Here is a 26,908-nt window from a genome sequence, read left to right on the forward strand (position 1 = left end):
ATTCAAGATTTTCTAATACAAGTGCATCACCCATTTCAGATTTTCTAATACAAGTGCATCAACCATTTCAGATTTTATAATTCAAGTGTTGTATGCATTAGTCTTATTGAATTCTGATTTTCACTTCCCCTAGGCCTATAAATAGGGAAGTTCTCTAAGCTTGTAATAACACCCCAAGGGGGGGAGCTCTCAAACACTTCTCCCATTTCCTTCATCAAATTCTCTAAAGTTTTCAAACACATGTTCTTCCAAAATCCTCAAAGTTCTCAAACATCTCTCTACTTCCCTTCTCTTCCAAAAGTCTCCATGTCTCAAACACTTCACAAACACATTTCTCTTCCTTCCCTAAGTTCTCAAATTCTCCAAGTTCACAAACATCCTCCAAGTTCTCAACCACTCTCTTCCAAATTCTCAAAGTTCCTAAACACTCTCTTCCAAAATCCACAAAGCTCTCAAAACACCTCTCTACTTTCTTCTCCAAATCCTCCAAGTTCTCAAACACTCTCTTCCAAAATTCTCTAAAGTTCCCAAACACTTTCTTCTCCCTCCTCAAAGTTCTCAAACACTTCCCTTCTCTCCCTCAAATTCTCTTAGTTTTGCTTTCTAGTTCTCAATTCTAGCTTTCTTTAATGTTTTCTTAGTTGTAATTTATTTTTCTTGTAATGTAAATTCTTTCTTAAGTATTCAAGTTTAATTAGTTTCCAAGTTTCAATTATGGTTTTTGTTCTTATTCATTATGCTTATAAGTTAATATGCTAGTTTGAATGATTGATCACCATTTAGGCTTGCATGTTAGCTATCTTGGTTTGAATTAAGAGTATACACCATGCTTTAATTCGAATTGAACTATGAATAGGAAGAGTATGTATGGACATTCGACAACAGGGATTAGATACATACTTGGTTGTTTAAAATGTTCTTCTATGCTTAATGGGTTCCTAATGCTTAATTTTAGGTTAGACAACAAATGATCAAATTAGGGAATTAGGAACACAAGGTTATGACCACACACCATGGCTTAATCATACTTTAGCTAGAATCAATCCATTAATCTAAATTGAACTTGGGAACTTATTTGCTTGAGTTACTTATTTCTTTCTTCCTTGTTTTATGTTCTTTGTTTTTGTTTCTATTTTGTGTAGGGAAACTAAATTGGATCATTCAATCACCAATCCCTGTGGAATCGACCTCGCACTTACATATGCTATACTACCAACGGTTCGTGCACTTGCGAGTATCACAAGTTGAGGATGCAGCTTAATCCATTTTGGTGGAGCTAAATCTACGCAACACAAACCTCATATTACCATTTTACGAACAACTCCATATAAGAGATCCAATCAATGCTAAAAACTATCCTTCCTTTTAGGCATTTTGTAAACACAAATTAAATATGTTGATAGAAAATAATGTAAACAAACTTCAATTAAAGCATACCCATTTAGCTTTACAAAAGTACGCATAATAAACCAAAAGCAGTTTCCCATATTTTTCACTTGCTCTTTCTTCACATCTTACAGCTTGGATACATATAAGATACCATCTGAAGTGTCCAAAGCAAAATGGTTATACCTTCAGGAGCGCACACAAAGTTGGAACAAACACAGTAAAAATGAACTTTTAGGCACGTTTTTCCAAACAAACTGACTGAAAATAACGAAAATGAACGTTGTCCAGCGACGGTTTACTCCATGGTGATTCCGTTCCAGTTGTAGCTTGGGACAACACATTTTGCATACTCTCGGAACAGGTCAAACCCTTTACGTGCTTCTGCTTCCCTCATCTGCACTGCCTCATTCGACCCCCTGAACCTTCAACAACCATTTCCTTTCGCAAGCCTAACCCTCAGTTTCATTAGTTTGACTGATCGAAGGTGTAATTTCGCTTGACTTTTCTCCTTCCCCAATATTTCTTCATACCATCTTAGACGTATCTTCTGACGTTTTATTTCAGTCAACAACGCATCGTACCGCATCTGGCCGATACGACCTGCATCATCGTGGTCCTCAGATGAAAAGTTGATGGATTTCGCAGGTCCTACAGGAACATCTTCAACGTTCTTATTCTTGTATGAGATAGGGTCTGCATTTTTTGGTCACTACAACACAAAACCCCTTCCATGACGTCTGACTTGCGTCATGGAAGGCATTTAATGACGCGGATCAGGCGTCGTAACCCGCGTCGTCGAAAGGGGGGGTCATGGAAACTTTTTCAAAACACGACGTCTGTTCCGCGTCATGGAATGGTGTTTCAATGACGCGAATAGTGTGTCGTGAAAATGTTTTCAAAACATGACGCATGTTTCGCATCATGGAATGCGATTTCAATGACGCATATAGCGTGTCATGGAAACTTTTTCAAAACACGACGTCTATTCCGCATCATTGAATATTGTTTCAATGACGCAGATAGCGTGTCGTGGAAACTTTTTCAAAACACGACGTCTGTTCCGCGTCATGGAATGGGGTTTCAATGACGCAGACTAGGCGTCATTGAACTTAACGACGCTAAAGAGACGTCATTGATATAATTTTCATGACACGGTTTAGACGTCGTTGAAATTCTTTAAATTTTTTTTGATAAATTTTTTAAATATATATATATATATATATATCCCATCATTTTAATTATGCATAAAGAAATTAATATATAAAAGGAAAAATGAAGACACAGAGGCAAACTACTCTAAATTATATTTCTATTATTCAAAATGATTCTAATACATTAAAATTGTCTTTAACTAATCCCACAAAGTCAATCCTCTAAAGTTTGAGAAGATTTGATACTTGCACTATCCAAAACAAAGTAAGCATCCAAAAAGATTATCTCCATGATAGTTTGAGAGGATGTGATGCTTCATGTCCAAAAGTGGGTGTAAATGGTACTAAAATAATTACAACCACACCTGCATTAAAACACAAGATCGGAAGATGAGACTGAAGGTCTAGAAATTACAAGAGCAAGTATGTGCTCTGAATTTTCTATAAACAGGGAAATCACCACCATTTTCATAGGGCATTCAACATTGGAATTTCAGTTGGGTCTAAAATTACATCTTAGAGTCTTACCAAAATGATCCTTTATTACCAACAAGTAACAATCTCAAACCTAAACGTGTGTGTGTGTTATATGCGAGTGACAATAAGTGGCCCAGAGAAGAAGATCAATTTGATGGTTTTGGGGATGCTGAAACAAAATACCTTCTGAGATAAAATGTCCACAATGGTCCAGAACTCTGATTGATTCCATGGCTGACCTATAAAACACATGCAATCTCATAAAATAGCCAAATTGTTCAAACAGAGAAAAAACCACAAGACAAGAACCAAAATTGAATGAGAATTAAAAGTGAAAATGGATTGAAACAATCTCTCTCTCTCTCTCTCTCTCTCTCTCTCTCTATATATATATATATATATATATATATATATATCTCTCTCTCTCTCTCAGCATAATTGGGGCCATTGGATCTCAATGTTCACATTATATGGGATGTTGCCTTTAAAGTTAAAAGTTCACAGAGACTACTTACCAAAACCGACTCTCCAAACAGCCCTTAATTTCAATATTTCTTTCAAATAAATTTTTTCTATTTCCTGCTCACCAAACAACCTAAATGAGAAGCAATTTTCTAGAAAATTTTAATTGTCTATTTAGGAAAGTGCATGCATGCCTTTAATCTAGAAAAAAAAAAAAACAGAAGACCTGAATGACAAGCAATTTTATGTTTTATTGATAACTTTTTCTGGTAGTTTTCTCATGAACCTGAATATGTTAGAAGCTAAAAGGTCTTCGCACATCATCAAAAGACAAGAAAAGTATACAGTAGTACAAGCAAACAATCGAAAAAAGTGATCATGGAAAACTTAACTGGGACAAGCCATCAAAAACAACAATCTCTCTTTCATCTGAGTTTATACTTCATCTCAAGCCTATCAAGCAATCACCACCAAAACAGAAACCAAATTAAAAAAAAAATTATAAGAAACAATCAATTAAAAAGAAAATTAACCAAGTACAACAGCAAACAGAAAAAAAACAGGTGGAACAGGTGGACAAGAAATCCACCAACACCACCAGAAAGAAACAAACAAACTAAGGGCTAACAAACAGCCAGACATCAATAAACCTAACCACCCAGAATCAGCACATAACAGCCTTCCAATCCAGGCGGATTAGGTGAAGCGAATAATCCCTGAACTCAGGCACAATAGAGGCCCACAAGGAACCCCAAAACGGAACTCTATCCCAAAGCATGTGCTCTAGTATATCTTACCATAAATTTCAACCTTCAGTTTTCCAGGTAGATAGTCAAAATGATTTAATATGCGTAGTGTGCTGAAAATAATGAGCACCATCCCAATCTGCGCCTTCTGTTTACATGCACAGTTTATATATCTTTTAGGGGCTGCCCATTGCATACCCCCTTTAACTTGGCTTGTGGTATTTTTACTTACTAACAAAAGGGAAACAGAAAAGAAAATTAACAGTCAGATTCAACAAAGAAAATGGAAGGAAAAAGTTGTTGGATGTTGTGTCATTCATTGACAAGATGAGCAGATCATACTTACAGAAAAAACAGAGGAAAGACTACAAAGATTTCATCCATATAAAAGAATTTATGGCATTTGTTTCCTGTTCAATTTCAACCATTCAAGTTCTGCCATAATCAAAGATCCTATGATTCCTCTCCATCCAGATGACCCCAAAACAAAAATCCAACCCCAAAAATAAATATAGAAATTAAAACAGCAAAACAAAATCACAATAGCATGAATAAAATTAAAACCAAAAGGAAAAGAGGGAGATGATACCTTGATAAAATCTTGGTCTCCAGTCAAACGAATTTTAGGATAAAATCTTGAACATATCCAATTGAACCCAAATTGAACCACCAATGTCAAACCCAACTGTACCTTCCGAAAAATCATCCACCATCGACCATGGTACAGTGCAACCATATGGAGATTTGTGACTTCGAATGAGATGAAGATCTGTGACTTCAAAGGGGAATATGAGAGAGAAAATGAGAGGGAATCAGAGAAAGGTTGGGAGGGGGAGATAGAAAAGGAGAGGGATATCATTGTATCAATATTGCACAAAAAGAGTGAGAGAGAGAGAGAGAGAGGGTTACCTTGAGAGTGCAGACATAGGGAGCTTTGGGAACGAATAGAATTTCTGCTTAGAACTGGAGCTAAGATGTGTGAGGTCTTGTGATATGGTTGCTAGATGAGAGAGCACAAGAAGAATTAGGGTAGGATGTCTGTATTTTGGGTCTGAATTGGAGTTGGAGATAGCGACAGAGTATCTAGAAAATAGCGGGAGAAACAAATTCCAGTGAAAAAAAAAGAGCGCCAGAGGATGAAAAATTTTGGGCTACATCTATGACGCATATTATGTGTCGTCGTATAAATATTTCATGACATGTTGAAGACGTCGTTAAATTCTTTTTACACCTATGACGCATGTTCTGCGTCGTTGTATAAGTGTTTCATGACGTGTAGAAGACGTCGTTAATTTAAGAAAAATCTATGACGCAGGTTCTACGTCGTCGTATATGGTACATTTATGACGCAGATCCTGCGTCGTTGTATAAGTACTTCATGACGTGTAGAAGACGTCATTAAATTCACAATATTAACGACGTATGATAGGCGTCGTCTAAATGTACTCAAATCAATGACACACATCCTGCGTCATTGAAAATGATTTTAATGACGCGTCAAGCAAATGTCGTGATAACGGTGTCATAAACTCACTTCGATGACGCATTTTAAAAACACGTCATAGTTTATCACATTTAATGACGTGTATTTTCGATGCGTCATTAAATCTGTGTCATAAAAAGACATTTTTTTTGTAGTGGGTGGAGTTGTTATAAGTATGGGGGGGATTTTTGTAGGTGAACCCATAGGGAGTTGAGGGTTGTTTGGACCAACTGGTGGTGCAATGTGAGGTACAATATATAACTTTGTTATTTATACAGCAGTCCCCTTACTAATTTTCCCGCCAACATTAATTTGTTCACTTGGACTGGGGAGCCGTCCCACTTGAGATACCTAATTTCCGTGGTGATGTCATATTTGCATTATTAGTATCAGACACAGTTGTTTCATTTTCTTTACAGGTGATAAGCAGAAAAATTAAGTATCACATTTGCTTCAAAAGTGGTGATGTGATTTTAGCATAATAATTATCACGAAAAGCATTTATAATTTTGTGACTGCTGCCGGTGACAAGTGGTATCATAAATGCTCTCAATATGGGAGCGCGCGAAACCAATTGAGTCCCTCCAGCTTCAGCGATAACTGTCAATTGTCGTTTCACTCACACCGCTTGGGAAACGAATACATTTTTAAACTGATCTAAACCCTTGTCTTCGTCCATTGTCAAGTGGGTCACGCCAGTTGGGTTTATATGCGGCACTTCCTTCTTCGTCCCCAAATGACACCTTGATTATTAAAACCTTCACAGACCCTTTTCAGTCCCTCTTCTCCACAGACCCTTTTCAGTCCTCTTCTCCACAGACCCTTTTTAATCCCTCTTCTCCAACAACCAAGATGGATATTCCACATTTGGCATGGTTTAAGGTGCTGCTCGCGGTTGCAAAGCACTCCTCTGAAGATCTGTACAGCATGGCGGGAACATGCAAGTTATTTCAACAAATGCTGAATGATCCTGAGGTTTGGACAATCGTGTCAGTAGATAAGTACCAGTGGCATGAGGACTGGTACGGTGAAGATGAAGGCAAAATTATTGAGTTCTTGCAAAAGTGCAAAGAACAGAACAATCAAGAAATCATTTACAGAGACGCTATTCAGGACTTCTTCCTGAAGATTGATGATGAGGCGCTGAAGAACCTGCGGGTGGCGGCTATGGCAGGGCATAAGGAAGCCTCCTACCTTGTTGGCTTGCTAGGGCTGTTGAACCCTAGCCAGGGCAAGGAGAATGCGATGGAGTTTTTGTGCCATCTCAGCAAAAAGAAGAAACTGAACAGGCAAGCTTGCAGGGATTCAACAAGCAATCGACTGCGTCGGTATACAATGTGTGCCACCGTGACTCCTCCTATGCTTCAAAAGTTTACTGCAGACGAACAATTTTTACAAGACTGCATTCACTGTGAGGGTAATCGGGAGTGGTATCAGTTATGGAACTGCTGGGGCGTCGACTGGCACAACGTAAATGCTTGGAACTGCTGTGAACCCTGCAAATGGAAGAGGGAGCTATTCTGCATCCAGCACGAACTCCAGTTGATCACTGCATGGGTTTAAGGTCTATATACATGGTATGATAGGTGTTTTATTAATAAATTGTGCTTTTGGTTTTTAGTGTTTTTATGTAAAGGTGAAACTGTGTGAACTTTGTATTGTTTTTATTTGAAGTCTGTTTATGGTTTTGGGTCCTATATCGTTTCAGTAAGTAGTCTCAAATGAGGAATTGCTGGTTCATATCCCTCAAACACTCATTCGTTAAAGATGACAGACAGGCATATGGCAGGGAGGTTGCGTGTTGTCAACCCGAAAAGGGATTATCCTTTCAGTCACTTCGTTGACAAGTGGATGTCTGACACATCCTTGATCTTCTAAGATACTCTGATGATCCCATAAATACCCCAAAAAAATCCCCCTAATTTCCTGATTTGTCCTGCATTTGAAACTATATTTGCAACAAAACAGAAGTGTAATTAAGTCATCCGGTAATCCGTTTTCACTAACATAATTATTTAAATATCGCAATGTGGATCTACGAATTAAGTGGAGGGTTTTTCCCAATTTGATTATAACCATCTACGACATTTCCCCATTATTTTCGGATTTGTCCAGCAATTTTTAGGATTTCTGTACCAAAAAAAAAAAAATTTGAATCCCATAGTACGGAAATCCCTTTTCACTAACATAAAGAATTACATATCAATTTTCACAAAAAACATTTTGCCAAATATTAACCCAAAACTCCTGACGAAGTATTCATCCCCACACAGAGTTAGGAAATTTCCCAATTTTTTCCTTAATTTTCCTGCATTTTTAACGATTTTTGGGAAAAAAACTGAATAAAATATAGAAGAAATGCCAAGTGGAGGCGCTGGAGTGGGGAGCTGCAAGCCTGACCGCCACGCGGCGCGCTCCCATGCCGCCACACGCTAGTTTTTCTATTTTTTAATCGTTTCCACTTAAATATTCAATTAAAAATCGAAATTGAAGGTGAAAAAATCCCGAAAAATTCCTCAGCGATCGGGACGAGATTTCCTTCGATGACATATCCGGAAAAAGAGCAGGACAAACAAATTTGGATACGGGATTAATGTGATCGAACATATGAGAGTGTAGGGTTTACAAAGTGTATTAGGGTTTTCATTTGCATCATCCGAATGTAGGGTTGGTTCCCAAATTTTATTTTTCACTCGCTCCTAAACCAGGGTTTGTACTTTCCATATGAAGTATTCATCCCCACACAGAGTTAGGAAATTTCCCAATTTTTTCCTTAATTTTCCTGTATTTTAAACTATTTTTGGGGAAAAAAATTGAATAAAATATACAAGAAATGCCAAGTGGAGGCGCTGGAGTGGGGAGCTGCAAGCCTGTCCGCCACGCGGGGCGCTCCAATGCCGCCACACACCAGTTTTTCTATTTTTTAATAGTTTCCACTTAAATATTCAATTAAAAATCGAAATTGAAGGTGAAAAAATCCCGAAAAATTCCTCAGCGATCGGGACGAGATTTCCTTCGATGACATACCCGGAAAAAGAGCAGGACAAACAAATTTGGATATGGGATTAATGTGATCGAACATATGAGAGTGTAGGGTTTACAAAGTGTATTAGGCTTTTCATTTGCATCATCCGAATGTAGGGTTGGTTACCAAATTTTATTTTTCACTCGCTCCTAAACCAGGGTTTGTACTTTCCGTATGAAGTATTCATCCCCACACAGAGTTAGGAAATTTCCCAATTTTTTCCTTAATTTTCCGGCATTGTTAACGATTTTTGGGGAAAAACTGAATAAAATATACAAGAAATGCCAAGTGGAGGCGCTGGAGTGGGGAGCTGCAAGCCCGACTGCCACGCGGCGCATTCCCATTCCGCCACTCGCCAGTTTTTCTATTTTCTAATCGTTTCCAGTTAAATATTCAATTTTTAAATGACTTCAAGGGTGTAGGGGCTTGCCGCCTACGGTTTAGGGTTTACTGTCGAATGCTTAGGGTTAAAAAATATTAAACCAATGCTTTTCTTTCCCGCTCATGGGTTAGGGTTAACAAAAAAAAAAACATTCCTGCGAATTTTGAATTTGCCGCTCACAGTCACGGATTGTTACGACCAAAACAGGACAATTCAAACTTGAAACTCCATATTAGTTCTCCCTAAAAAATAAAATACCATTCCTTTTCAACTTTTAAGGAAAATTATTTGGGGATTTTGAGTAAATTTTTGGCAGGGTTGTCATCTTCTGTCATCTTCATTTTCCCTTCTGGGCAAAGCCATGTCAAATTCTTCAACAAACACTCAAGGAAAGAGGTGTCGGCACTGCAATGCTGAGATGGTTATGCTAATTTCCAAATCTGAAAGGAATATGGGCAGACCGTATTGGAAGTGCTTCACAACATATGTAAGTATTATCTTCCCTAAGCCAATAACACTAACTCGGATCGGCCATTGCCTAAGCCAACGAAAACTGCTACAGAGTAAAAGAATTGGGTCTGACATTGTAATCCGAAAATGAAAAATGTAACTTTCTTATTTTTTTTAGGGAGCTACAAGGTGTAGTGGCTATGAATGGGTGACTGGAGGCAACATGCCAACTGAATCTCAAATTGAAAACCAGCTGGATGTGAAGGAACTTAATGCATATGCTGAAGTCATCTGTATAGTGAAGGGCATTAAAAATATCCTCCTACTGTTGTTATTTCTATCATTTCTGAATTTGGCAGTTCAAGTGATGAAGAAGTAAGAAACTTATTGCGTCTGGAAATCTTCAAGCAATTTCAAGTATATATTTATAAATTGTGTTCTGTTTTGGCTTTTCAAGTATATATTTTGTAATTTTCTAATCCAGACAGCTATGAAATATGAAGAAGTGTTTGCAAATCTACTATAATGAATTAATCATTGAGCTTAAACCCTGAACCCTAAACCCATAAACCGTAAATGGTGCCACACAAGAATAAGAACGCTGAAGATGTTCCTGTAGGACCTGCGAAATCCATCAACTTTTCATCTGAGGACCACGATGATGCAGGTCGTATCGGCCAGATGCAGTACGATGTGTTGAAGACTGAAATAAAACGTCAGAAGATACGTCTAAGATGGTATGAAGAAACATTGGGGAAGGAGAAAAGTCAAGCGAAATTACACCTTCGATCAGTCAAACTAATGAAACTGAGGGTAGGCTTGCGAAAGGAAAAGGTTGTCGAAGGTTCAGTGGTTCGAATGAGGCAGTACAGATGAGGGAAGCAGAAGCACGTAAAGGGTTTGACCTGTTCCGAGAGTATGCAAAATGTGTTGTCCCAAGCTACAACTGGGACGAAATCACCATGGAGTAAACCATCGCTGGACAACGTTCATTTTCGTTATTTTCAGTAAGTTTGTTTGGAAAAAATGCGTAAAAGTTCATTTTGACTACGTTTGTTCCAAGTTTGTGTGCGCTCTTGAAGGTGTAACCATTTTGCTTTGGACACTTCAGATGGTATCTTGTATGTATCCAAGCTGTAAGACGTGAAGAAAGAGCGAGTGAAAAATATGGGAAACTGCTTTTGGTTTATTATGCGTACTTTTGTAAAGCTAAATGGGTATGCTTTAATTGAAGTATGTTTACATTATTTTCTGTCAACATATTTAATTTCTCTTTACAAAATGCCTAAAAGGAATGGGATAGTTTTTAGCATTGATTGGATCTCTTATATGGAGTTGTTGTTCCTAAAATGGTAATATGAGGTCTGCTTATTCGTGTGAAATATATAATATATGACCAATGAAATAACAATAATAATATTCTGTGTGTCATTTGAAAGGAGAAAATAAGACTACTTTTTCCCAATAATTAGATACGAAGCAAATGTAACCGATAGTTGTGTTATTTTAAATTAGATAATGAACATGAAGGAAATAGACGGAAAAGGTTTGCAAAACATAATGTTACGGTTGAAACGAAAGCGAGTTCAAACCATATTCCGAAGATGAAGTGTACACTCTGTATTATCACATCTTATGAAATTGAGTACGAAAGTGAGTTGAAAAAACACTTTCGAAGATTTATAGCTTCCCCCAGTTGTGTAATGCCACAAGGAGCTGGTATCAATTTTGGGGCATTTTTTCCGATTTTTGTCCTTGTTATTACCATGTCTTCAATAATTTTCCCCCAGTTGTGTAATGAAAATAACGAAATACAACACATGGCGGAACCTAACCGCATCAACCTTGGGTAGGTGCACACGTGCACGTCAGTGACCATTCTCTCACCCTTCCTTTGCAAAAATCTGGATAATAATTCGACAAATGCTACCACCTCATTGAAAGTTGAAAATTCAAAATTCATGTGTATGCTTTCTGTGATTAATACGAGGCTTTAATCCGAATTCAACCTAAATCAAATACTCTCATTACTGAACAAAAAAACAAAACTGATGTGACAGATAGGAAAAACAGATAAAACAAACTGCGGAATACTCCAGGACATCATATATAAACGGTGTCGTATGGCTATGGGATACTCATTGCCGTAGATCAACATCTTGTTTTCTTCCTGACTCTTCTTTGGAGTTGTGTTTTGTGCATACAACGAATCCCCCAATCTGAAGAAACTGAAGATTTGTCAAAATGTCAACCAGTTCAGACGGCAATGCAAATCAGGGGGACTCCAAGGTCCCCTCTACCACCGTTGCCACTTCCAACCTCCTCGGCAAGCGAGGGCGACTCCGATGATCCTGCTGTGGAAATAAATGATATGAAGAACAAACTGGAACACGACTCCTCCTTGGTCCATTATTGGACTCAAAAGTGTGTCGGAGCTGAGCAGAAGTTGGCGTATTTGACGCGCCAAGTGAACAAAGCGCGTTACAGAAGAGAGAAGCACAGAATTTGTGGCCAAAGAAGAAAGCACAAAGCAGAGGATTTGCAAATGACCCAGGATGATGCTACGTACGAATCTTTGAGCATCCACAAAGGAGGCGACAAGCATGCGCAGGCAATGTCTGTGGCTTTCAACGAAGGTTTTGAGCAATTCCGACGGTTCGCTGCAAATGTCCACAAACATATTGACTGGGACGCCATAACTCTGTCTGCTGCACAGCAAATCATCTCCGGCGGTGTACACCCACCAGAGCTAGGCCACCAACCAGCAAAAGCCAACGATAATGACAGCTGGTAGCCATATCAATCACTAGGCAATCGTTATTCACTTGTTTGTTTTTTGTTAATGCCAGATATGGGTTTGTGTTTACATGTTTATGCCCGATCCGACTTACGTGCAGCTTATTCGGGTTTAAATCTGCTATCACAACCTTGGGTTCTATGTTCTTACCAAAGTTCAATCTTATTTCTTCAATCACTAACTACTGGATTAGTAGAGTTCAGTTACTAATAGTGCTCAAATTTTTGGTTTCAAAAATTGTTGGTGGGTCGATAAATTTTTTCAAGATTATCTGACACAGATATTCGGTTCTTTGACACATTACTAGCACATAGTGATGGTTTCAAGATTCCCTTACCTACATATTTCATTGGGTCCTTGCAACCGTTGCAAAGGTGTATAAAACCCACATTGCATGAATCCCATCCCAAACGAATCCTTTCAAACACTGGCTCCACGTTCTGAAAACACCAAAGCCCCAGGATGGACATCCACCTTCAACCAAAGATGGATCCGAAAGTTCGAGTTGCGCATAATTATTGCAAGCATGGTGACGTTCACGACCATCCTTGTGGGACGTGCAGAGATCTATTCGAGGTAGGTCCAGACAATGTACAATACTATCGGTCCCCGACCCCTTCTCCCCCAAAGCCCCCATCTCCCATTGTTTGCATTACCCCTAGAGTGGTGGGAGGATTGCTACAACGACAAACGCATTCTAGATTGGGAGGAACGTGGCCGCTTTGAGTCAAGTGATGACTCTGATGCTGATAACTAAGTGGCTCTTCAAATAACTTATTGTTGGCTTTAATGTACTTTATTTTATTTTATTTTTCTATGTCCGAATGTAAGTCATGCGATACGTGTGTGACACTTAATAATTATCGAATACAAAAGTTACTTTGTTTTTGGGCGGTTTCACTGTTGCTGTTCACATACCTTAGTTGAGTATCAACATGAGGCACTTACATAAGATTCACTAACGGTTCTAGATGGTTTCCAAAAAGACGCAAATTGGTATCAACAAATATTCAAACTTTGGGACCGTAAATGAAATCAAACTCTTGCATAAATGACTCTGTCATAGTAGGTTCCCTGTCCTGCGTGCTCTGACTGGGCTACAAATTCTCATCAACTGCAGCACCAACTTCTGTGTCGGAAGATGAAGAGCTGCAACATCGAAACAAAGAAAGAAGTCAATAGCATTTCTTGTATAAAATTCAAACCCAGACAATTACATATTCACTTACCCGCTCACAAGTTTTGGACAACTTCGTCTATCATGATCAGTCTTCCTACATTCACTGCACCGCCGTTTATGTCCTTCCACTGCCTTCTCTTTTTGTCCTTTCACTCTTCTCGCACGCCCTTTTGCTTTTACTTGATGGGGATCCTTCATTCTGACTTGGGAAGAACTAGTTCCGGCCTCTCCATTGGGTTCTTCTTTGACACGAGCTCTTGATGACAACAACCTTGTAAGCTTCCCACGAATGTCATCAAATCTAATTTTTCAGCAACTCAAAACCTTCATCACACAACAAAGCAGAATCTATCAATTCACCTGCAACTTTGCCAAGTTTCGATCTCTTAACCAAAACCAAACCGTCCACGCAATCTTTAACTTCTTTGTCATTCTTATCATATACTACACCGCACTTTGCACTTTGAAGCCATCGTTTCACTATGTAATTGTCTGGCAACTGCTCCACCTGCTTCATTCTTAAAAATGTTAGGATGTGTCGGCACGGAATACCCCAAAATTCAAATCCTTTGCAGTTGCAATAAGCTTTATCGGCATCTTTATCATGCACAAGCTCCTTCATCCGTGTCACCCCCGGATTTACCCGCTCACTTACTTTGTACCTGCACTGGGTCTCATCTTGCTCTACAAGTTCAAACAAGCATAAAATGCTTTGGACGTCTTCCCTCTCAAACATTTCAAGAATTTCCCGAGTGTAAATGTGTGCCATTTGATGTTGCATTGGTGTTCGAAATGGCAGTGAAGGTTTTTCATTGGTATCAACATGATCAGCCATTAACTCCTTGTGCCTCTGTGAACCAAGAGCTCTTTCAAAACGTACAATGAATTCCATCAATGTGTTTTTTCGGTTAATATATGGTTTGAAAAATGTATGACAGCTTTCAGCCCGTTGACTACTTGACATCCCAGCCAAAAACACATGTTTTACATATGATGGAACCCAATTCTCCCGCAAAGCATGAATCGAGCTCAGCCACGGATGGTCTTTCAGCCCATTGCTTGTGACGATTTCATCCCATTTCGCATCAAATTCTTCTTTCGTGTCCATACCCCATATGCATTTGCACATTTCCGAAAAACATTCCCCAATGCCGGGTTTCTCCATAAACTTATTCAAGATATGCCATATGCAATATCTATGGAATGTTGTTGGGAGAGTTAAAGCAATTGCCTTTGACATGGCTGCATCTTGATCAGTGATGATCATTTTGGGTGGCTCACCTGGTATGGCTTTCTTGAATTCTTCGAACAACTATACAAATGAATCCGTGGTTTCACTAGTTAGGAATGCACAACCAAACAACACTGTCTGCCTATGGTTATTAACGCCTAACAAAGGCGCAAAGACCATCCCATAGCAGTTCGTGTTGAACGTCGTATCAAATACAACCACATCCCCAAAAAACCCATAAGCTCGTCTTGACCTTGCATCTGCCCAGAAAACATTTACTTCCGAATCTACCTCCATATTGAAATAAAATGAATCATTTTTTCCTTGCTCAGCCAAAAAATGCTCCTTCAGCAGCTCTGCATCATGCCCAATCACCTCCCCACGCACGTCCCATGCATAATTATAGACATCTCTCCTAACAAACCCAACATTTTCCAGTCCCCCTACTTGCACCTTAAGAAGGCTTACCTGTTTATGTACAGGGATATTAACTTTGCTCATATGTGCACTATAGGCCTTTGTAGACTCTGTTAAGTTACGGTGAGATCTCAATAGATGGACTTTATCAACTGTGGTCATGTCATGGTTGTGTACCTCATTGAATCCTACAACAGTGTACTTATTCTTCTCATTTACCTTCAAAATCACAAGTTTAGCCTTGCACCCAGTTCGAGTACAACCTCGTTGTCTTCTCTTACGACTAACAGTGCTTGTCAACGCATACCCTTGTTTACAACATACATATTCTTTCCTTGTTACCTCTCCTGTGAATGTGCACGTTCTCGTTGTAGAACACCGAATGCCGAATCCGGCTTTCGCGGCATACATATTATAGAAATTGAACACATCCTCACAGCAATCAAATTCAAGTCCCAATTTTGGTTTCAATTCCGAACTAACTTCCGGTGTCACCTGTCCTTCGCACTCCATTTTACAGTTCTTGCAATTTAACCCTGAATATCACATCACCACCATCATATATGAATATGACATTAAAATCAGTATTTGTGAAACATTAAAGACCTACATACACACTAACGTAACTCGTGCTGATGCCCAATATTTGGCACAGGCTTTCAAACAGCTTTAAAATATATATCAACTAACATATGACATCCAAATGACTCTCTGGTGAAACATTGAAGACATACATACAACCTAATCTGACTCATGCTGATGCCCAATATTTGGCACATGCTTTCAAACAGCTTTACAATATATATTAACTAACATATGACATGCAAATGACTCTCCGCTAAAACATTAAAGTCATACATACAACCTAAAGTGACTCATGCTGATGCCCAATAATGAAATTGACAAATACAGTATATGGCTTACTCGTAACTGATTTCCAACTTCAAATTTTCAACAACTATGACAACGTAACGTAGCCCTTTTAGATCTGGACGTCAACCCCAAAAACTTTTCTTCTTCCTCAACCCCTGTTTCGCCCCCGCTCAAGGATTTCAAAACCAACAGAGCAAAACCACAACGGTACTGTCAGCACTTTCCAACTCAACGCCAGTTTCGACGTTGCTCAAGGATTGACGTATGTCCCGACCCCAAAAACCCAACCACAAAGATGAAATTATAAAATCCAAGATTCCTTTGTTTCGCCTGAATGGGAAACCCAGAAAAATGAGGGTGCTCTCTCTTCAATGTTACAGTTCTTCCTCAATCAAAGCTGATAAAAAAATGGCCTCCTCATTGAACTGAGCGAACAGCTGGTTTGGAGGGGACTTCTGTTTTGGAGGGGACGTTTTGGAGGGAGAAGAGGGAAGAAGACCTCGTTCTAATACAACACTTACACTTACAATTGCTTTTCATACAGCCGTTAGATTGGATCCAACGGGTTTTGATGTTATGTTCTCACATAAGCGTTCTCACTAGATCCTGACCCAAAGGTTGAGAGGTGGCAACTAATTGGGCCCATCAATCGGCAATACGATAAAAGAGGGTTTGGGCTCCACCTCTCACACGAAAGAAATGGTCATCTGCTCAATACGTCGTCGTTCTAGTGTCGACTTTACTATTATCGTAGTAGTTGTTTTTGTTTTTGGGAGAGAATAGTAGCTGTTTAAATATGTCATATGAGTGACACGTTTATACCTTTCTATATTTCCACATAGGGAAATGCTAGCAACTTTCTCTCCAACCTTCTCTTTTAGACCTCCTCTATTTTCCTCATGACATGTGTCACTTTTCTTACATTAAAAACAATGTAATTAATGCATCATATAAGGTAACATTTGTTTCCAAATTTACCCTTATTTTTTGTATTGATTTTAATGTTTCCTTAAATTTATTATCCAAATTTGTTACAAATTTCTTATCACCTTGTTAAAAACTTAAATAAGAAAAAACATTAGTTTTTTTTTTTTCTTTTCTGAAAGACTCCAACAAATAAGACTTACCTAACTAATGGTTTAGAAAAAACAAAAAAATAATCAATAATCAGACTTACCGAATTAATGGTTTGAAAATGCAATCAATGAACTTCCTTTTAAAACAAACTTCCTTAGAAGGACGTCTTTTGTCTATATAAAAAAAGGATATATCTTTTTTGTGGATTTTTTTTTAGGTCATTATTGTGTTTTTTTTTAACCAAAAAAAAAACTTCCTTCCTCTTAAAAAAATAGACATTTTCTTTTATAAAAAAAACAGAAAATGTTTCATTTTTCATTTTTTACATATGGTAAGAGAGTTGTAAAAAAAATTGGAGAAATTGAAGGACAAAACATTTAATAAGGATAAACTTGGAAAACAAAAGGTGGTTTGTTTGATGTATTAATGTCATTACTTTAAGTGTATGGGAAGTGACACATGTCATGAGGAAAATGGAGAAGGTCCAAAAGAGAAGGTAGGAGAGAAGGTTGCTAGCATTGGGGATCCACATAATACGTACCCAAAAAAAAAAAAAAAAGACAGGAAGATACATTCACAGCAGAAAAATATTCAAATGTTTGTTTTGGTACATTTGATAACACTTTGTATTTTCAATTACATACAGTCACAATACTTTTACAAGCACAATTACAAAAAGTGTTTTTAAAAAATTTATACAAATTATATAAATTTTATACTATTACTTATTTCTAGATTCTTCTGACGGTTAATTCTAGCACAATATTTGAATTCAGATTTTTTTGGTTTTTTTATTTTATTTGTACCATATTTACTGATCACCTCTCTTCTACTACCACTACTACGTTTTACAGTTTGTGCGATGAAACTTTGCGTTGCGCGATGAACAATATCATGCGTCGCACAAACTACTAAGGATAATAATTTTATATTTGTAACCTTGCGTGACGATGATTTTTGTCGCGCAAAAAGAGTTTGCGCGACACAATAAGTAAGCATCGCATAAAGTTATGGAAAAAAAATCAGGAACATTTTATTTGGAGGCAAAACTTGTGGAACGAGGATTTTGTCGCGCAAGAGCACTTAGCGCGACAAGATACGAAGTCGTTGCGCAAGAAAAACGCGCTAAAAAAAACACCGCTTACAGCATTTGGAGCCAAATTATTGCAAGACGAAGGAGAATATTAGTCGCGTAAGGTGGGTGTCGGCAGGTCTATGCGCGTCAAACTAGTGTTTTGCGCGACGGCAGGGAGCATTTGCAAGACAAAATCTTGAGCGACGAAACTTTGTACCTTTGTCGCGCAAAGTTTGATGTCGCACATACATGCGCGTCGGAAAATAGGCTTTTGCGCGAAGATTTTGAGCTTTGCACGACAGAGGTTTGCGCGACAAATCAACATGTTCGTCGCACAAAAACCATCGTCCAATACAGATTCAGTTTCAGCCATTGCAGAGGCAAACTACAAAAACAATTTGACTCTACCTCTACCTCTGCCCCTCTCTCTCTCTCTCTATCTCTGTCTTTCTCAAACAGCAAAGTTCAACTACGCAGATTAAATTTCATTTCCTGCCTCTGCTACGTGTGTTGAGTAAGTATTTTTTGTCGTTAGTGTAAAATTATTAATGTAAATTCATACTAACGCCATTAATTTCGTTGTCTATATGGATATTATATGTGATTAACGATTGGTGGAGAACGATTGAAGAAGGTATTTTCTTCGTTTTATATTTTAAAAATATAAATTTAATTACTTTATGTTTATATTTTTTTGTGAAATTATATTTATATTATGTTGTTAAATTATGCACGTTGATGTACGAAGTTAATTTCAATTAACTTTGTACATATATATTTTTTTTAAACTTAGTTCTCGTTCGAGGTTAGTTGGATGTCGCGCATGGATGCGAAAGCATGATTGTTGTCCAATTAATTCTTGAATTGTCCCATTATTTGGATAGTTTGGAAATGCATAGTCATGTCACGTAATTTTCGGCTACAGGATTAGGTTTCGACTGTGGAGATTTCGGTGTCATCTCGGTACGTTCTTCGGGTGGTACATATGTATTTTATACCTACGGTACACCTCAAGAATTGTATCGAGATGCTGCCGAAATTCATCCACGTCGAAATCTAATCTCATGTTGCCGTAAATTACGTGACATGACTATGAATTCCCGAATGGGATAGGGCCCTTATTGGAGGCATAAGGAAAGATTTTGTACGAATATAACATGATTGTTGTATTGTGATTGTGGTTCCAGGAATTAAGAGTAGGAGGTGGATACTGTTCACCCGTTTTGATTTGTCTCCTGTGACGGTAGGGTAAAGTTCCCCATTGTCTTGAGAACCATTGACTGGTCAGCAAGTCAACTTTCTTTAGTGTGCGAGCGTGCCACTGCTAGCAATAATCCTAGCAGACTTATTTAAAAATAGATAACTTGCGCCCCAAGTTACTGAGTTTTGAACAAGCGATTGTGAATTTGGGTGAGGAATATCTCCCAAGTAAGTTCTTTTCTTGCCTCAGACTGGTGAGGACTTCACAATTTTTCACAGTACAAAACTGGCAGTTCTGGCCAGAATAAATGATGACAGAGTGAACCGCTTTTAGGCAAAACTCCCTTTTACAAAGCTCAAAAGGGAAAACCTGACTATAAAAAGACAAAAAGAGGGCCGTGCTTCCATTTATGCCTGGGCAGATGCTTCTGATCCGGGCTGGACTGGATATGCCTGTACTGGACTGGACTTTTGACAACTTCAATTGCTAGGCTTCAGCTGCAAATCGATACCAAAGCTTGAGTCTAGCACAGCTTTAATCTATTTCAAGCCCTGGAAGGCTTCTGGATGGGCAGACCTAGGACTTCTTCAGTCTGAAAGGGGCAGAAGTGACTGAATTTGAGCTGGAACTGTGCTGTGGCACCTGTTCTGCTTAGTCAGGGTTCTCTGAGATCAAGTGATCATTTTGAGTGTTTGTCTTTTGACTGATTTTTTTGGTTGTGTTCATTGTGTGTTGCTCTGTTCACTCTCTCCTGTATTTATAAGAGATGCTTTTGGGAGCGGGAGTTTTCATTCTTTTAATAATGGGCGGCAAACAATCTCAAAAGATCTTTAGTTTTAAAAGAAAAGGAAAGGGAGTTCTATCCATTTTCTGGAAGTTAGGCCCTCAATAGTCACTTCCCTGTATTTTGATGGGGCGTCATACCTCCTTTTTCCAATCTAACTGCTTTTCAAACTGTGATGGTGAGTGTGATTTTCCATTTCAGCGACTCCTTGTTTCCTGCTTATCTTTCTTTTAGAAAACACAGTCTGCGTATCCTTTGAGAATAGTGCCTGCCGAGTTTTATATATATATATATATATATATATATATATATATAAGGATTTTGATCTTTCTCTGTCTGTAAAAGTCTGGAGAATTTTCTGCAGGCGTGTATTCATGAATCCTTGTAACTTCTCTCTGTGACTTGAGTTGCAATTTTTGACTTTTTTCAAAGTCAGGTAAGTCACGTGAGTATGTCTCTCTTTTGGGGTTCTCTTTTCTTTCTTCAATCTAAAACCTGCCAAGCCCATTTTGGTTTTGAGCTTGATTTGGGTTCCTTTCGAGGCCCAAGACTCTTCTTGGTTTTGACTGCTTCCGGGCCTCCAATGTTTGGGCTGAGGCCTGTTTATTTGATAATGGGCTAGGCGCATCGATGGGCTGAGGGCGTCAATTTTAAGGTCCAAACAGGTGGCCTGAGAAATGATGTGGGCTTCTGTCTTTGGACTGGGCGCACCAATTTTAGGCTCAAAAAATGCCCCCATTAAGTCTAAATCGTTTTTTAAACGGTTCCCAATTTAATGATTTCGGCTATTAATTTGTGCGCGCCAGTTCCCGATTTGGTCAGTTACTAGCTAGTTACTAGCTTGTCTCGTCAGGTGGCGTCTTGTCTTCTCCTTCCCATGATTACGAGCTCTTTTTAAAGGAATTCAAAACTTCAGTTCCTGTTCATCTCAAACCCCAGCTTCCTCAGACCTTGATTTTCTCAGACTTTACCAGAATCCTTTCCTTTTCTTTGATCGAGCCTTAGTCCTCTCTTTGTTTGTAGTCTAAAAACCCAAAAAATGTCTTCTCCAAAAACTCGTGCCCAAAGCTCTTCCTCCTCAGTTCCTCCGAATTATACTACTGGGACTGGAATCGATGCTCATGCCATGGAGGTTCGAAGCAGGCTCCACCCTCTTGTCCAGAAAAAATTAGATGAGAACGTTCTTCATCTTTTTGAGAGTACTCTGACTCTGGGGCCTCGCTGGTTTGGTTCTGTCCCAGCTGAGATAGCGGAGCTAATAAAAAAAGATGCTGAAGCGCCTCTGTGTTTCCAAGGGACTTCTGCCCTGGCTTCTCATTCTTGGGTCAGCAAAAATTTGAGCCGTTCGTTTCCATCCAGTGAGGTGAGGAATAGTCCTGTGAAGTAGGCAGACTGGATTGATAAGCTTCTTCCAAAATTCAGAGCTCACTGGAGGAGGGCAGGGATCTACGACCCAATCCTACTGTCTAAGCAGTCTATTAATCGGGATGAGAACTTGCTTGCTGCTGACTTGTGCTTCTGGAATTCCGCCAGTAACACATTTGATTTCCGTGTGGGTCCAATGGCGCCAACCTTGCAGGACATGGCTCAAATTTTTGGGTTCAGACCTCATGGAAGACCTGTTGATGCCGTTGGTGATTATCATCGAAGGAAGAATCAGAAGAAGTTGGCCAAGCCTTTTACTATCTCTTCTGCTGCCATCAACCAGAACTGCTCCTTCTCCAATTATTTGAGAAAATTCAGTGTGGAGAAAGACAAGGATCAGCAACACATGCTATTCCTTCTGTACTGGCTGAACAGGTTTGTACTTCCAAACCGTTCTTCCACTGTTCTGCTGGAATACAAGCACTTGGCAAAAGCCCTGCACAATCATACTGACGTCGGAGAATCCCCTGAATTTATCTGCTCCTGCCTCATTCTAGATGATCCAGATCTGGTTGCAGGTATATTTTCCAGAATTTCAGTTTCCTGACATAGTTCTGCCTGAAAACCAAATTTTGGCTCTTCCCTTGATATAGGCAGAAGTGCCCAAGCGCTCCATTGAAGAGTACCTGATGTGGTTCAGGCATTGTACTAAACGATCTGCAGCTCAGTGGCAGGTAGTGGTCAGAAGAGCATACCCTTGGTTCCAGCCTGGATACCGGCTCTTTGAAAAGGAGCCAGAAGATGAAGCTGCCAGGACAGAATTCAGGAAGATATTCCTAAGTGTATCCCTACTAAGAGATCTGCCTCATGGGGGTGAAAAGCCTCCAAATTATCATCTGGGGGCAGAAGTCTACCATCCCAACTTCTGTGCAAGACAGCTTGGCTGTCCCCAGGTTATTCCATTTAAACTCTACAGAAGCTGTAACCGAGCCACTTCTTGGAGGGACTCAGATAATCTGGAGGTGCACAAAGATACTCGATGCGCAGTAAACAAGATCAACAAAACAATCTGGATGGCCTCTATCCATCCTGGGAGCCAAATTCCTCTAGTTCTGCCGATTTTGACGCTTGGTGGAAGGCCAGATTTGGCGGACTGTCTGCCTCGGTTACCGCACTCAAGGTACTTTTTGATGGCTGGACTTGTGGGAACATATATGCAGAGGCAGAAGCAAAAAGTTTTACAATTCAGACCATCCAGGATATCAATAATCAAGTCATAGAAGGTAGATTCTTGATTCTGTCTGCATTTTATCTGTTCTGCCTTTGTTATAATTTTCTAAAGAATCTATTCTGTCTGCATCAGATCCCTCTATGAAGAAGATCATAGGTGGACAAACGGCTCAGGCTGGGGAAATGTTTGGTAAGCTTTTCATTTATCATGTTCCTTCCATTTTTCTTTTGCCGGATTCGCTTCTGACTTTATAGTTCTCTTATGCAGTCAGTTCTGTCATTGCTGCTCGATATTTAGAGCCTCCTTCTGGTGATGAAGAGGATGAAGACTTGACAGAACAACCACCAGTTGAGACCACTTCCTCTGCTGGAAGGAAAAGAAAAGAAAGCACCCTTGCTCAGGGCAGTGCTGCCCAACCTGAAATCTCTGGTAAGATTCTGACATTTAGAATTTATTTCCTTGAGTCTGTTCTATTCTGTCCGTTCTTCTAACCTTCACTTGTTCTGTGTAGCTGAAAGTCCTCCTCCTCCTCCTCTTACTAGGTCTAAAAGACTTAGGAAGAGAAGTGGAGTTGAATCTGATGAGACAAAAGAGTTTGCCGTTAATCCAACTGAGGCCTCCGGAACTGATGATGAGCTGCGAGAAGCCTTCGAGGCTGTTGAGAAGGAGAAGGGGCAAGAAGAAGCAACAGAGGCCCCTTCGAAAGAGAAAGGGAAAGAATTTGAAGATGAGGTGAGACTGCATTCTGGCCACATAGACATGCTTATTTTTGCTTTTCCTTTTTTCAGCTTTTGACTTTTGTTCGTTTATTAGGAGGAGATTCCGGCTGAGGTAATAGTAGAGAGTATTGCCTTGGCACAGAAGCAACACGTCATTCCTGGGACAGAACTGACTATCTCGGAGCTGGCCCTTTTTGAAGATGCAGAGGCTGAACACTCCACTGCAGTTCCATTATATGAGGAGTAGGCAGAGTGCTCTGCATCAGAGCCTATGGAACAGGCAGAAACTTCTGTTGCAGCTCCGATAAGTCAATCTATACTTGGGCCTGTGGAGCAGGCAGAACCTCCCGTTGTAGTTCCAGCAGAGCGACCTTCATTGGAGTTTGGGGAGCAGGCAGAGGCTTCTACTGTTTTGGAACCTGTGGAGCAGACAAGAACTTCTGCTGTGGCCTTGGTACCTGAAGTGGAAGTTATTGCAGCTATCTCTGATCTTGTGGTAATCTCATGTTATAATTTTGTTCCCGTCTCTTTTCCTACAATTCTTTCCATCCTTGTTTATCTAACTCTTATTCTTTCCAGGTGGGAGTTCCCAGAACTGCAGGAACCGTGGGGTCTTTGGCAGTGATGACCAGCCCTCTGAAACCCCTCATCGCAGCCGTAAGTATCACTGTGTTATGGCCCTTTTTCTTCCTAATTCTGCCTGTTGCTAATTTGTACTTCTATTTTTTTAGATGCCTATCCAGTCCCTTCCTGGTTCAACTACCACAGCTTCCTTTGCTGATCTAGAATTGGCTGAGTTTGAGGCTATGGACTTAGATGCTCAACTAGACAGGCTGGAGAAACTCAGTTCTATCCCCAGCAAGGCCAAATTCAAAGCTGTGGATGAAGCAATGGAGAGGGTGAAGATCTGGCAGTCTGCTGAGCTGGAACTAGACAAAAACAGGGGAGCTGTTGATCAACTGATGAAGGATCTAGACATTCTGCAGAGGCAGAACATGGCTCCTAAGCCCATACTTGAGATAAACCTTGGCTTGGCCAGAGATGTGCTCAACCTTCATGATCGTTATGAGGATCTGAAGCCCACCTTAAAGACTTCTGAGCTCTGCAAGGCTACACAGGATGCCAACTTGGCTGATTATGCACGCCAGAATGCAGAATTAGACCAGATGGTTGCAAGGTATAAAGAAGCCAAGGCCACTGCAGACAAGTTGGAGAAGCAGATCGAGGAGCTCCAAAAAGAGTTGGCAGAACGCAGGGAGGTGCAGCGCAAGCTGGGTGCTGGACTGAGTTCTAAGAGCAAGGCCACCTTCCTTATGCAAAGCATGGTTTCAGCTTCCAGGCTAGCCTTGGAAGTTGCAGAGGCTTCAATTCATCAATGGGTGCTGCTTCAGAGGGAACTCTCCATCAAGAAGACTAATCTGTAGGAGACCCTAAAAAAACTAGGATTCTAAATTTCAAATTCAGACTTGTAATAAACAGCTTAGTCGTAGAAGTGACTATTTAAATAAAAGTTTATTTATTTTGTGGAATTTTGGTTTTCTTAACAAACTAAAAGAAAAACTTAGAAGATTACATAAAAACAAAACTAAACAACAAAAATAAAAATCAAGCAACAATGTCAATTTTCAATTTGTTGCCTCTCTATCCCAGGATCTATCTGCACAGCTTGTGAATCCCACATGGTTGGATAAAATTTCTTTAACCATTTGCCATTGATTGGTGCAGCATGAACTTCTCCATCTCGGTCCTGTAATCTGTATGCCCCTAATCCGAGGACTTGGTTAATTACGAAAGGGCCTTCCCAAGTTGGTGACCACTTTCCATAACCAGCTATGTGTGTTCCAAGGAGCAGAACTGCTTTCCAGACTATTTCTCCTTCTTCAAAACTCTTGTTTTTAACTCTCTTGTTGTAGGCTCTTGACACAGCCTGCTTTCCTGCTAAGAGTTTGTTGAGGGTATCAATCCTACTTGCATCCAATCCTTCCAGTTCTAGCAGCATGGCTTGAGTGTAGTCTTCCCCAATCAGTTCGTGTTGATGGGCAATTCTGAGGGATTGGACTGCTATCTCCATAGGCAGAATTGCATCATGACCATAAGTTAAAGCATATGGAGTCATGCCAGTTGCCTCTCTTTTTGAAGTCCTATATGCCCACAAAGTTTTTGATAACTTCTCATGCCATTGCTTTGGATTCTTCTCAAGCATTTTCCTGATAATATTGATTATTACCTTGTTACTTGATTCTGCCTGTCCATTGGCTTGAGCATAATAAGGAGTGGATTGAAGTAGCTTAAATTTGAATGCTTCTGCCATGTCTAGCATCTCTCCAGTTATGAAAGAAGATCCCCTGTCTGTAGTGATTGATTATGGAATGCCAAATCTCTGTATAATTTGTTCTTCTATGAAAGTGATGATTTCTTGAGATGTGGTAGATTTAACGGGCTTGGCTTCCACCCATTTGGTAAAATAGTCCGTAGCTACAATGATAAAACAATGCTGTTGACTACTGGCTGGATAGATCTTGCCAATGAGATCCATTGCCCATCCTCTGAATGGCCATGGCTTGACTACTGGATTCATGCGAACTGAAGGAGCCTGTTGGATTGGTCCATGCCTTTGACAGGATTCACATCCCTTGGAAAAATCAATGCAATCTTTCATCATGGTTGGCCAAAAATAACCATACCTTCTTATTAACCAACACATTTTTCTTCCACCTTGATGTGCTCCACATATTCCTTCATGGGTTTCTCCCATGACCTTCATGTATTCTTTCCTTCCCAAGCATCTTAGCAATATCTCATCCTTGCTTTTTCGGACCAAATCTTGGTTCCACATAAGATAGTTTAAAGCCATGATTCTGACTTTCTTTTCAGAGGGCAAGGTTGGGTATTGTAAGTAGTTTATGATGGGAATTCTCCAGTCATCCTCAGTGATTATGGCAGAATTGACATCTGTTTCCATTCCTCTGGTCAGAATAGATGGTAGACTTTTCTTTCCTACCTTGATAATCCTTTGCACACAGTCTTCCGGCATTTGTATCCCTGTTGCTATTTGAGCCAGCTCGTTGGCTACAAAGTTTTCCTCTCGTGGGATGTGTTCCCAAGTGGCTTCTCTAAATTCTGTCAAAAGATTCTTGGCTGCTACTAAATAGACAGCTAGAGAAGGGTTCAGACATTTGTATTCTCCAGCAATCTGTTTTAACACAAGCATAGAATCTCCCAGGATTTCCACAGACTGGACTCCTAGCTCTATTAACATTTCGAGGCCGATGATTAGAGCTTCATATTCAGCTCTGTTGTTGGTGCATTGGAAATCTAACTGGAAGGAATAACAGTGTCTGATCCCCAAAGGTTCCTCTAGAACAATCCCTGCTCCGGAAGCTAAGTCAGTTT

The 26,908-nt window shown here is 39.6% G+C and overlaps 3 protein-coding genes and 1 long non-coding RNA gene across 9 annotated transcripts; 1 reads left to right on the top strand and 3 right to left on the bottom strand.

Moving 5' to 3' along the window:
• Positions 1–2,670: 2,670 nt before the first annotated feature.
• LOC110757295 (uncharacterized) lies at positions 2,671–5,351 on the bottom strand. Of its 6 annotated transcripts, none has more exons than XR_015837130.1 (5): positions 5,135–5,351; positions 4,815–5,000; positions 4,277–4,635; positions 3,201–3,932; positions 2,671–2,905 (listed from the first exon to the last, which is right to left on the bottom strand). It is a non-coding gene; the product is annotated as an uncharacterized LOC110757295 (long non-coding RNA). The 6 variants fall into 6 exon arrangements; XR_015837129.1 differs by having other exon boundaries at positions 4,277–4,456; positions 4,572–5,000; XR_015837131.1 differs by having other exon boundaries at positions 3,201–3,596; positions 3,872–3,932; positions 4,277–5,000.
• A 1,209-nt stretch (positions 5,352–6,560) lies between these two features.
• Positions 6,561–7,271, top strand: LOC110757298 (uncharacterized). Its single transcript, XM_021958874.1, has one exon. It carries the CDS (start codon positions 6,561–6,563, stop codon positions 7,269–7,271), a length of 711 nt encoding a protein of 236 aa, XP_021814566.1.
• Positions 7,272–13,843: 6,572 nt separating this feature from the next.
• Positions 13,844–15,703, bottom strand: LOC110757299 (protein FAR1-RELATED SEQUENCE 5-like). Its single transcript, XM_021958875.1, has 2 exons — positions 14,951–15,703; positions 13,844–14,854 (listed from the first exon to the last, which is right to left on the bottom strand). Exons 1-2 carry the CDS (start codon positions 15,701–15,703, stop codon positions 13,844–13,846), a joined length of 1,764 nt encoding a protein of 587 aa, XP_021814567.1.
• Positions 15,704–25,133: 9,430 nt separating this feature from the next.
• LOC110757300 (uncharacterized) lies at positions 25,134–25,826 on the bottom strand. Its single transcript, XM_088244511.1, has one exon. It carries the CDS (start codon positions 25,824–25,826, stop codon positions 25,134–25,136), a length of 693 nt encoding a protein of 230 aa, XP_088100637.1.
• Positions 25,827–26,908: the final 1,082 nt, after the last annotated feature.

Source organism: Prunus avium, chromosome 7, assembly GCF_965620075.1.
Source record: "Prunus avium chromosome 7, drPruAviu1.hap1.1, whole genome shotgun sequence".
NCBI classification, from domain to species: Eukaryota; Viridiplantae; Streptophyta; class Magnoliopsida; order Rosales; family Rosaceae; genus Prunus; species Prunus avium.